General features: G+C 38.8%; 1 protein-coding gene across 1 annotated transcript in view; it reads right to left on the reverse strand.

Moving 5' to 3' along the window:
* The window catches only part of LOC139934698 (uncharacterized), a 63,770-nt gene extending 52,727 nt beyond the window's left edge, over window positions 1-11,043 (reverse strand). The window contains exons 1-3 of the mRNA XM_071929063.1: window positions 10,624-11,043; window positions 6,246-6,307; window positions 5,186-5,259 (exon numbers count right to left, since the gene is read on the reverse strand). Of these exons, the coding sequence (XP_071785164.1) occupies window positions 5,186-5,259; window positions 6,246-6,307; window positions 10,624-10,695 (208 nt within the window). The 5' untranslated portion in view covers window positions 10,696-11,043. The remainder of the gene's footprint in view (window positions 1-5,185; window positions 5,260-6,245; window positions 6,308-10,623) is intronic.
* Window positions 11,044-13,251: the final 2,208 nt, after the last annotated feature.

The raw sequence follows: 13,251 nt of genomic DNA on the forward strand, positions 1-13,251 counted from the left end.
AAGTTCCCTTTCCTAAGATTCCTCGACTTCACAACCAAAATAAACTGAATGAAACACACAATACGTATTCATAGAAGAGCTTTTCATAAATATCACACACTGTGGAAAACATCCACTTTTCTTTAAACAGGCCTACATTGTACAGTTATTACAGAACATTTCTACCATTTATCATCTCTCTCATCCAGAACCATGCGCAATTTACACACAGCAGTATTAACCCCAGACATTCTCTAACTGCAAAGCCCTTGTACATGTTTCACAAAGGTAATTTACATTTTGAATCAAGGTGTATTAGAGCTGCAGGCAGTAGTATTATGACGTCCCTGCAATGCCAAGACTTGTTCAAGGATGATGAAGTTATACACTCGGGAACTCGGCGTGCAGTAAAAATGCCTTCCCTTTCTTGCAACTCATCACTCATGTCCCATGAATAAAATCCCAGGCCGGGGGGATAGATTATGTAATTAGGTGAAAATCAATATATCCTATGATGCAGCTATCCTTCCCATTAACAGTGCAGGGTAAGAGATCACATCCAGGCGGCAGGAAATCGTAGAAAACCATAAATGACAAATCATTTCCCCACCGGTATTGCGACAATAGCAATCCAGGTTGTATTATGACTCTATAGGTTTACTCTCACTTTTGAGTCTGGTCAGTTTTCAAATGGAACATTTAAACTGTATGTTGCCTGAACACTGTTATTATACAGTTTATCCCAAGTTGGATCTAGCAGAAAAGATGCCCCCCCCCCCCACCCCCTTTCAACCTAGCTCTTATGATGAGCAAACAAAAATAAAGATGCTGAAAATTGCGCATGGTTCTTTACTGATTGTAACTTACGTACAGTAACGTGTTGCTACAACAATGTTATGACAAAGTTTCTCCCAAGTGCGATCTTGCAGAAAAGATCCCCCCTCCACTGCCCCTCCCTGATATTGGCTGTTGCGACCCAAATTGAGCACAATGTGTATGCCGAAATTGTGCACAGTTCTTCACTATTTTCTCCCACTCACACAACAGGTTAAGCCCAAATGTTCACATAATTATTATTTCAAGTATGGTTGATCACACAAAACATGAATACTTTCAGCTCTACTAATCCTGCATAAAACCTTTAACACATTTTCTTCAACTTTACCAAAGTTTCTAACATGAATTTTTCTTTTCATTATGATTTTCAATGGGAAAATGGAGCAGGAAACTATCCCAGTACTGGTTTATCGCTCCTTTCCCCAGCGTGATATCCTTGAAGCTCGACTTACTCTTTTGTTGTTGCCAAACCTAGCTGCTTCACAAAACCGGAGGATTTGAAATACTTGAGGGGATTTTCAAAATCTGAGCCCAGCAAAACATTGAGTAAACAACGCCTAAACTGAAAACAGGTGTGAACTGAGAAGTACACATAACTATAGATGGAAAGTACATGGAAACTTTTACCCCGGAAACTGTGGTTTGGTTAATTGTTGGATTGTAGTTTAGATTGATCAAGCCCACCCGATGAGTTTCACTTTCGGATTCTACATTTAGATCATTTATCTGATACCCAGAAGGCATAATATGCACAGAAATTTGTTTGTGTTTCAAATACGCCCATTGGAGCTTTTGAAACCAAGGTAAAAAAAAACTTAAAAGTGTGGACTAAAGGCCTAATCCTAAAGGCATATTGAGGTTATCGTTTGTGCTAATCTCGAACCGATCAAAGGTTCCCTCTTTTCCTAGAATGTACCCAACGGATATAGAGAACTCTGTTTAAATAAAAAAAAATCTGAAAAAAAATAAATAAAATTAATACGCAAAAAAACATACACACGTGTGCTTTTGTAGGCTTATAAAATTGTAATATGGCGTAAGCTTTACATTACAATAGGCAGCGTTCGGCCTTTTTGTCCGCTGGTCGAAAAACACACAAAGACCAGTCACAAATCTCTCCAATTGCGAATTGGTTCGGTTGGCTAGTTCAGTGTTGAAAAGCAAGATCCCTATTTTCTATGAAATACATATGTACATGTATGGACTGGTGAACAAACTACAGCAAACTTGTTAAATGACAAGTTAATTGGTGCTGCTTGATAAATATTGACAAATTTATTAGAGCAAGCCCTGTGTGGGGGCAAGGGTGTTAATGATTGTACAACAACTAACTTTTATGAAAAATTGAATGAGTCTGTTTCTTTTTTAACCTGGGGATGAAACTTCCTAAACTTCCAGGGTGTCAGAGAAATAGATTCACGGACTCCAGGCCTGATACATGTATTTCACGGGGGCAACGAAGGCGATTACCTCCATGCCCCCTTGTACCCTTGAAATGCTCCAGAAGAAATTGACTTTTTCCTCATTTTCAATTTGCTTTACCAAGATGCCATTGTGCCCTTGTTCTTTCAAAAACGAAGCATACAGGCCTTAGACTCTATTCTATCTTCACTAAAAATGGAAAACTAGAAAGATGCTTGGACAGAACTAGATGTATAATCTTCAAGTTCAAAATCTATTAAAAATGAAATCAGGAAAAATTCTGACAAAGAACAACTTTGGGATTGGTTACTTGGGGTCAAGATACGATGCTGATGAAAAAGTAGCCACAGGTTCAAAATCCACTCTTTGTTGGCAGCTCCGAAAATAAACATTTTGTTGAGGTCTCCTAGTTGTTGATGAAGACGTCTTAACCGTCATAAATCCAGCAAGGCTATCAATCATTCATAGTTTCTATCATCAGACCTGCGCTTTTCTACTGATTGGGAACATGTGGGCAATGTAATGTCTAGATTAAAGGTGCTCTTATAAAATGGAATGATTGCTGAATAAATACTGCTTAAAGATACACTCTGTGCTGTAAGGGAAGGAGTAATCACTTGGAACATTGTAGAACAATTTTAAACTCACAATATAAGTAAACAAAAATTATATGGCGAAAATATATTCGGCAATTAATTCAAATGAACAAAAAGTTTCTGTTGTACACATGTATTCCATAAAAAAAACCACTTTTGGACAAATTCCACATCACACAGAGTATAATGTTAGCTTACTATGTATTTCAAGCAATGTTCTGAATGCGCTTTGAACCAGCAACGCACACCAAACTAGAGGATGAATTGCAAACCATCAGTTAGGTAACAGGTGAGCTTTGAAGGTTCATCTGCAAGAATTCTTGCAAACACCACATCTTATGCAAACACCGCATCTTAATGCAAATAATGGCTCCCCTAAGATTTTATCAGGTATCCTTTTTTTTTCAAATTGTTTCAAACAAAATACGTTTCATCATAATTGTTAAGTCATCAATCATCAACTTATTGCTCAAACCTAAGTCACCAATGCCTCTACCAAAAATCTCTTACACAAGCAATGTCAAACAGCAGGTGCTGCGTACATGTACATTCATGAGGTGCACTCTAATTCAAAGGTGTTCATGAACAAGTTACTCAGCCATTTTAGATCTGTCAAGTGACAGGCAGCTGGAGCGTTGACGGCGAAAGACCAAGGAAGATCTCTCTCAAGACTAGAATTTAATTATTCCCATTCCTGACTAGCATGCAACATGACTCCCGACCACTCCTGGTTATTGTGATGTGTTTCATCTTCTTACTCTAGATAGACACTCGAGAAAGATCTGAAGGTGTTGATCACTGATGTTGAAATCAGTAATGGAGACACTTGATGTTACCATTTGTAAAAATTAATTCAGTCAGTATGAGTGTACGGAAGCCAAATTTTGTTTGTGTCTGCAACTCATCCAAGATTTCATTTCAATGATTTTGTTACATCCACGCATTACTCTAACAAAACTTAGCATTAACACTAACCCTAGGCCTGATGCTTCAAGGCGGAGGCAATTACATTACCTCAATGCCCCATGGTCTACAGCTACAAGTAATAATGTGTACCATGGTCATTGCCCCGGTACCAATAGAAATTTATAATTTCCTTATAGATATCCTCTACAAAATAGAAAATGTCTTGGTGCCCTTTCCCTTTCAAGAATAAAGCATCAGGCTGTTCTTGGAGATTGAAGTTGTTTTAGAAACCCTAGATTTTTAAGATGTTTCACATGTAATACCTTAACTGACACTTCAAACTGTCTCAATTTATTACAACCATTAATGACCAATCAGAAGAGCAGAATTATTCTTGAAACTTTGGTCATACAAGCAGAGCCACTTGCACAGCCACTCGCAGCAAATATGTAGTATGATCCTCAGATGATTAAAGACACTGGACACTATTGGTAATTGTCAAAGACCAGTCTTCTCACTTGGTGTATCTCAACAAATGCATAAAATAACAAACCTGTGAAAGTTTGAGCTCAATTGGTCGGCGAAGTTGCGAGATAATAATGAAAGGAAAAAACACCTTGTCACACAAAGTTGTGTGTTTCAGATGCTTGATTTCGAGACCTCAAATTCTAAATCTGAGGTCTCGAAATCAACCTTGCGGAAAATTACTTCATTCTCGAAAACTACGTCACTTCAGAGGGAGCCGTTTCTCACAATGTTTTATACTAACAACCTCTCCACATTACTCGTTTAATACCAAGTAAGGTTTTATGCTGATAAATATTTTGAGTAATTACCAATAGTGTCCACTGCCTTTAAAGCATAATTCGTATGGGTTTGCTTCACATGAATGTGGTCTATCCTTCCTATGATCGATCAACAGTAGAGATCACGCACTCCGTACACCAACATGTCATTAGTGATATTCACAGGTGAGTCACAACTGTCTAGAACCCATGAGATTCAGGTGTACAACCAGCGCAGATAATAATTATCTGCAAGCCACTCAACCTACTTGCTCATCTTGATGTCCTATTTTTCTGTAAGTGACTGGAAGAACCGCCTGACAAGAAACAATGGACTGTTTCACACGAGGGAATTTACATTACACTGCAGCAGCGAAAGCTTTTGGTTTTTAAAGTCGGTACCTGCTACAAAACTTCACAGTGTTTGAGAAAATTGTGCAACATCAAAAAAAATGCTGTCCCTTCCCACATCGCTCCATTTGTAATAATTCAGAAACTATTCTTCACTAGGAACAGGAATGTAGTTTTTATGCCCTCTTGTGAAAAATGCATAAAAGAGTGTTATAAGAATTTTTGTTTTGCTTGAGATGTTATGCTTCATTCGTTCGTTCGTTCGTTTTTTCGTTCGCTCGTCTGATCAAGCCAAGCACAGAAACTTACCTCTGGAGTTGGTAGCAATGTCAGCTATGCGCTGGAAGGCTTCCAGAAATGCACTCACTGCTATGATGGTTGTCCTACAATAATAGAGAATCAAAATATTGTTTCAGATGCCACGATAGCCAGATTAATTGTTGAGCAAACCAGAAATAACTGAGTTCTGAAGAATACTTAAAAATGATTGCCACTTGGGGCTAACACACAAAGTGTTGACAGTTGTTTGCTGCAATACAAACACTTGCCCACAATTGAAGAAAGAGTATTTCCGTTGTTTTTATATAAAAAAAACTTGTACCTTCAAATCTAGCAATGCTTTTAAGAAGTTATCAATTACCTAGAAGTCAGCGTGCTCCCTTATAAGAGAGTTCTGATCGAGTGCTAGCTAAAACACCCGAGGACAGATCTAAATTATTTTTCTGGTGGTCCGGCTGGCTTGTTCAGCATGTACAAGTATTCCAATTTAATATTAAGGGCCAGTTGAAATTAAACTTGTGAAAAAAAAGCTGAATGGACTTGTGAAGTGTTATAAGTCCTGCTGGCTTACTGGCTAGTCAGTGAACAAGTAAGGAAAAACCCTGAAATTGTTTTAAAAACAATTTTGTACCTGTGGCTACTCATTTTAGCCAACCTGCAATTTTGGCAAAAACTACAATGTCCACCCTTTGAGGTAGGTGACTCTGTAAAAATTGTATTACAAACTGGGTGGGCCATATTTTTCAGCTTTGTTAGCCTGCTTTAATCATTTTCAGCCAAAATGAGGCTGCATGAACTGTTTTCCTGTTCTTGTTTCCTTTTCTTTCATATTTGCCTTTTGTTAGCAGCTGTTATTTTTATTTGTTATACAGGGCATGCCTGATGCTTTGTTTTTGAAAGGGCAAGGGCACTAGGACATTTCAGAACCTCCTTGTAGGGGCACTCTATGGGAAAGTTGTACATCTATTGGACAATTTGAAGGGGCACCAAGGTAATGACCATTGGCAATGGATGCTATTGCCCTGAGTGGCCCACATGAAGTCCTAGGCCTGCTGCAGAGAATTGAGGCCAAGGTGGGCATTTTACTCACTTGAGTTGTGTGTGAAGCTTTGAGGCTTTACTTGTGAAGTCTTCCCACACTGGAACAGAACCCTGATACAAAAATAATAACAAGGAAAAAATGTAAGCATGTTGAAAGAAAAAAAGCAAACAAAAATAACCACTTTTTAATTCTTGGTGTTGTTTGATGTTATTTGAAGAATTCTATTCATCCTTATGTTTTTTAAGTGTAAAGTTCAGGTATTTTTTTCCGTCTTGTTTTTTAAAGATGTTCAGGACCAAATAGAGAGACAGCCAAAACAGGGCTACATGTACAGTAGTTTTCAGTTGATAGAGAACTACCTCATAAACCCAGACGCAGGTCCCTGGTTTAAAAACTACATTCAATAAGTTGGGGTGGTTCTGAAAAGAACCTTTGGTTTCAACTCGACGTTTCGATCAGTACATGTATGCTCTGATCATCTTCTGGAGAAAAACGTCGAGTTGAAACCAACAGTTCTTTTCAGAACCACCCCAACTCATTAGAGACAGTCATTACATGGTGTTACCGGAAACCTTTCTATATCGTATTTCCACCATGCAAAGTTTCAAATCCTACTTACATTCCATAAGTTTTCTTTGTTCAACACACAGATTTATCTGTATTTGCCCAGTCATTTTCGTCTGTTGTTTATTAAATTTGAATATTAACCATGCGTAGTTTTATCATGGTTTTATCCAGTATTATACTGTAAATTGACATGTTGTCTTGACTTTTCTTTTGGCATTCTATCTTGAATATCCTGAAACAAAATTTACATTATTGTCTGTAAAAATAACACACAAAAATTCTAACTAACACAGTAACAATAAAATTAGAGTCACGGATTACTCCCTGCTACAAATGATGTTTTGTTTATTTTTAATTTTTTTTCAAATCTTGCAGACAATAACAAACGAATCAACAACAAAAACTGTTTGAAAAAAAAAACACAAATTGGTTTTAAAAACAATGAAATAAAAAATACAAGGATGGCTTTAGATGGGTACAGTGTGGACGTACAATATTACAGCATTGTAACAAACATGTCAGGAAAGCATTATTTATGAGGAACCACCGCGTTAAGAGCAGTCGCCACACTGTAATATTCATTGCCATGTGCGCGCTACGCTTCATGCATGCATAGTGGCACACTGTCCCCATAATACTACATGTTAAGGACCAAAACTGATGAACCATAAGAAATTCAAGTCCGACTACCGGGGAACGAGAGAAGGAGCGACACGGAGGCCATTATTCTTCTCCAGCCTTGCAAACTCTACTTATCACGCATATGGCCAACACTGGCAAGAGTATGACCTTATCAGTTCCAGTATTACAAGATTGCCTTCGGGTCACCACATAACAGTTTGTTATTTTAATAAAAGCCTGGTTTGACATGGGTACTTTGTGGGATACATACTGAACGTACATGTACACATGTGTGCAATTGCACACAGACTAATTGTGCGCGGACACATGTGGCAAGATTTCTTTGCAAGATGACGTGTGGTGTCCGTAGATGGACTAGATTGATTACAGTACCTAGACTCTAGCATGAATAGCAATTATTGTCATAAAAGTAGCAATAAAGGGTTGTAAATCAAGATTCTGGCATTTCCCATATGGAGTTTCAATTAGTCATACTAACCATCAGCTCATGTTTTACATTAAAACTATTGTCTCTTCGTTTCTTATTATGAAGAGTTGAATGATCTACAGTCTCAATCAACATCAATGTAAGTCACAATTTTGTATCTGAAGATGCACGTCTTGTGTGTTGGATCCAAACTAAAACTGGATGGAGCAATGGCCCCAGACCAGTGATTTTAGCCTCGGGCCATTCAAACCAAGACAGAGTATGATTGCTTGCATGCGGCTTGCCTATCTAGAATTAGCTTCTGACAAAAACAATTTTTGCATATTATTTTTGGGCGCACACCTTATTCCCAAATGCAAGATGGGTTACTATTGGTCAACCATTTACAAGAACACACTACAAGCTACAAACCCTGACATCTACACTTCGATAAGAACTCAAAACATCTTGTGAGTTGTTTAAAAAAAATGCCCCTTTAGGGTTTTTAAGGCAATAATAGGAAATTAAACTTCCTTCCCATTCTCACCAAAAATAGAATCTCAGGGGGATAAATAGCGACTTGCTGCTCGCAAACCGATGGGTCATTGACTATAATACTTGCGCCTGACACTTTGTTCTTCGGAGGGAAAGGCAGTTTTTATTTTGTACGCAGCCTGCTTCCTTCACTACCAGGAGCACAGTTTTCATTTCTACTGTGTACTGTATTAACAAATGCAAGGAGTGGTGTCAATGGGAACATCTTCAGGACTTGTGTGAACTTCACTCAAATGAAGGGACAATTTTGCTGTCTTTTGAAGAAGGGCTAGGGCACCAAGGTATTTTCTCCTTGGTAAGGGCACCTCTTCTTGAGAAAATTGTAAATTTCTACAGCAAGCATTTCAAGGGCACTGTCCAGCCAATGCCTTTATTGTCTGTGAAGTATATAAAGGCCTGCTGTGCACACTGCACTTGTAAAGTGATGTAACACAAAGACCATCGGCATTGTCACTGTTCATGCACCTGTCTTCAGTCAGGTATTGTTTGTTACCCATTTCATATGTAGCAGATTACTGGGTCCATCACAAAGGGATTGTATGACACACACTGTTGACACAACAGAGGGCCCATGCTCGTTTTTAGAAATAAAGAACATAATGTAAATTATAACCTAGTGGTTTACGTGTAATTAGGATTTTAACTATTGCCTCTAATTGTTAAACAATCTTTGTTAATTGTTATCTCATTGTTGTATCAGTGGACAGTATAATTGCAATCCAAAGTTGTGTACATTTTGCAAGTGGAAGCTAAAATTTCTACATGTAGGCCTACCATGTAGTTAGGACAATAAAAATTCAATTGTGTTCCTCAAGATAATAGTTCTCATAAAAACTTACTGAGTAACAAGTAATGGAGAAAACATTGTGAGAAACCGCTCCTTCTGAAGTTACGTAGTTTTGAGAAAGTAAATTTATCACTAAAATATTTGAATTGATTTTGAGACCTCAGCATCATGTCTGTATAGTGTAAGTGTGGAGCTGAGTTAACAAGTTAACAGAAGAACTTTCCGTATCCTGCCACTACTCCTAGAACTATTTCGGTTTCGTCTGGCTATCGTCTGCCATAACCTCATAGGTTGTATATCTCTCACGCGTTAAACAATGATGGTTCATTCAATCATTGTTCAATGAATTTTGGAATCAAAAATCTCTCTTTATTTTCATTTTAATCTTGCCAAAATTAGGCTCTATGTGTCCTTTGATATCTCAATGTCCGAGGGGGCGACCAGAGAACCCACTCCGCAATCTCAAAAAATGTTAAAAGTTATAAATTCTTACCGTAATTCAGTCCCCAAATACTCCGTTTTACCACTACATTACAAATGCTGATTGTCCCCGAACTCTGCCGAACGCAGGACAAACGTGGAGAATTTGTGCACACGTTCGTCCATCCTAGAATTTTAAAAAACACTTGTTCCGTGCTTTGTGTACAAAACATATGGACACGCGTCTAGGAACCAAACGTCTGGTTCCCAGACGCGTGTCTATATGTTTTTGTACGCAAAGCACGGATCAAGTGTTTTTTTATTCTAGGACAAACGTGTGTAGATAATTCTCCACGTTTGTCCTGGGATAAAAATAATATGCACGCGCTCGTCACGTGTCGTGACTTCGCGGTGTGTTCAGGGACAATCAGCATTTGTAGTGTAGTGGTATAACTTTTAACATTGCGGAGTGGGTTCTCTGGTCGCCCCCTCGGACATTGAGATATCAAAGGACACACAGAGCCTAATTTTGGCGAGATTAAAATGAAAATAAAGAGATTTTTGATTCAAAAATTCATTGAACAATGATTGAACCATCATCGTTTAACGCGTGAGAGATATAAACCTATATGAGGTTACGGGAGACGATAGCCGGACGAAACCGAAGTAGTTCTAGGAGTATCCTGCCACCACCTTTTCAATTTCACAAATTTTTACAAAAAAATACTATATTTTGCCCAGATGTGTCATTCATTGGTCATTGTCAGACTTGGCATCTTAATCACAAGTACTATTTGCTGTATTTCAAACCAATTAATAGACACGGTAACATTATTCCCATGAAGGACAGTGGAAGGACCAACCAATGTTACTGCACTAATGCCACTGGCATGACTGGCATGTGGGCACTGCCGCCCATCAGTTGTCCCCAATAATATTGTGTATCAACCAACACTGACTCACTACCTACAGCAATTTTGTATCAACCGATAAATACCGTTAAATTACATTCTGAAAAACTGTCCCTCTCTCTACTCTTTTCTCTTTACCTTCATGTCATTGATGATGGTCTGAAATAGTCCTCCAAGCACACTGCAGTCTCTTTCTGCGGTAGCCTCCATGATTCCTAATTGTTTGGTTTATTCTGTTCCCTCACGTCTTCGGTGTGCCGTGTGATGGTTTGTACACACCGTGTGAACGCACTGTCTCGAAAGCACAATGCCTCGTGCCCGTCCGTTGTGAAGTTCCCCAAACGCCGATTTCTACACGCTCAATCTATTCTCTCTCCTGCGTAATTTTCACACTGAAATCCATTTCTGCTCGTATCGATGAGTACGTAGAGATATATTCATCCAAATAGACTGAACACATGAATGTGTCTGATGGCTGAAACTGCGTATAATTTCCCTTTTTCAACGGCACTTCTCGAGTACCATCCACCGTCACTTCGTTTTACTCGGCCACAAAAAACATGCAACGACCGAAATATGAAAATCGAAGGACACACACCTCGCGCATCAAAACACACGCACGCATGCATCAGTCGTTGGTCACTGCTCTTCGCTTGGTGTAACCGCAAAATCCTAGCTTAAAAAGAGGGCGCACTTTACTATTGCTTCTTACCGAAAAAAAAGGTAAACGCCCGTCCCAGTTTCGTGAAAAGCTGAGCCCCAAACATAGAGCTATATATAGCTCTATGGCCCCCCAAAATAGTGTCGCCGAGTGTAAACTACCTTGCTAAACAGTTGTTGGCTGTCATGCTATAATGATGAAAATTGCTCGTGGCAGCAGCTCTTCCACTAGTTTTTTGCTTGAAGCAAAAATTAGTGGACTTTTGAGTTTTGTTCAGCAGAAATTAGCTGTGTTCTGCCATCCATGGTTCTGTTCAGTGTGCTGCAGATGCTTGAAGGGTCCCAAGTTTCATGAAGCTGGCAGACGATCCAGCTGAGCAAAATTTCTTTGCTAAGCAAGTTGGGGCTTCAATGGCAAGTCTACTGCAGATGCTTGAAGGGTCCCAAGTTTCATGAAGCTGGCAGACGATCCAGCTGAGCAAAATTTCTTTGCTAAGCAAGTTGGGGCTTCAATGGTAAGTCTACTGCAGATGCTTGAAGGGTCCCAAGTTTCATGAAGCTGGCAGATGATCCAGCTGAGCAAAATTTCTTTGCTAAGCAAGTTGGGGCTTCAATGGTAAGTCTACTTCTGCTATTTCAAGCAAGATGCTTGTGCTTAAGTAAAGTGTTTGTGCTTACCGTCTATTAGTTTGGGCCCAGCCGGGTGAACGAAATGCTATCTAACCCGGTGAGTCTAACTTTTTTGCGGGTTTCTGGATGTTCAGATGCCGGGAATCCCGAAGTCCCGAAGACCCCTTTTCAGAACTTGGTGGGTGGCCCAATTTCGTAAAGCCTGTGCCAAGTTTCAATAGCAAATGTTATTACCATCCAGTCATTATTGCTGGGACTGGAACGCAACTCATTGATTTCTTAGCAGAGAAACTTGTCTGCTTAAGGCCCCGAGTACGATAACGATTGGTTTTTGTCAGCGAAATGCATCATAAACCATAACCTACAATAATTAATTAAAAGTAACATTTTAGAGTTTTAGCTATGTGATTATAGAGCTTCAGTTTGTTTTTGACATGACCAACCATTACTTCTTTATAACAATAATCTCTCATTGTGACTTATAAATCTTTTAAAAACAAACTGTTTTATTCAAGTATGTTGTTTGCCGTTACAGAAAGTGAATGAAATCATAAAAGTACAATTGATTGCTATAAAAATAATTTTGTAACCTTCAACTGTTCATAATCCAGTTCGATGAAAACAAAGATTTGTTATTGAAAGGCTAGCGTTATTATATTTTATTTTTTATTTTATGAAAAACAACATCTATAAAAATCAAAGTGCCCAAGAGGCCAAAACTGGTGTTACAGCGGCACTTTCGGTCGTCTATGATGGAGTGTGCACAGTGTTATTTTATGCATATTATGTACGTAGGAGTTGACTGCAAATCTTCATCCGCGAACAATACCCGTACGCTCGCTTTAGGCACTAGGAACTCTCTAGCTCTCAACTGAGGATGCATGGTGGCGCCCTTTGAAATTATTGACCTTCACTACCCACGTGCTTATACACCGCCCCTCTGCACATGTACACAGTCTTAATCAGGTGAGGATGCCAAACTTTCTCCTAAGTTTAAAACTTTGTATTTTATATTTCTAATGCACTAACATAAACCCATGCTAATGTTCATTTTTGTGTGCGAGTATCCATAGATTCTATTTCATTTTATGTTGTAAATTTGGGGTGTTCTAGTGTCTTTACTAAGTGTAATTTTATGGTTAGGAAACTTTTGCGGAACACGGATTTTGGACTTGACGAGTACACTTGTGTTGGTACTGCTGGTGAGCGTTGTGTGCTATAATGTTGTGTTGCGGTGTATAAGGTTTGCCTATATCGATGTGTATCGTGTACACAGTTCTACGCGACGCCGACGGATGTTGAGGGAGTTCTTTTCCTAATCCTAGTTCTAGCTGTGAAAACTGAAATGTGAAGTTTGGCGCTCAACGAACGATGGACCGGTAACGTTCGGGATATTTAGTGCTGGAGTTTGTCATATAATCCCATTGAACTGAGTCTATAGTTATCTCATATTGAGATTTTCATGTTGATATTGAG

Source organism: Asterias amurensis, chromosome 3 (genome assembly GCF_032118995.1).
Source record: "Asterias amurensis chromosome 3, ASM3211899v1".
NCBI lineage: Eukaryota > Metazoa > Echinodermata > Asteroidea > Forcipulatida > Asteriidae > Asterias > Asterias amurensis.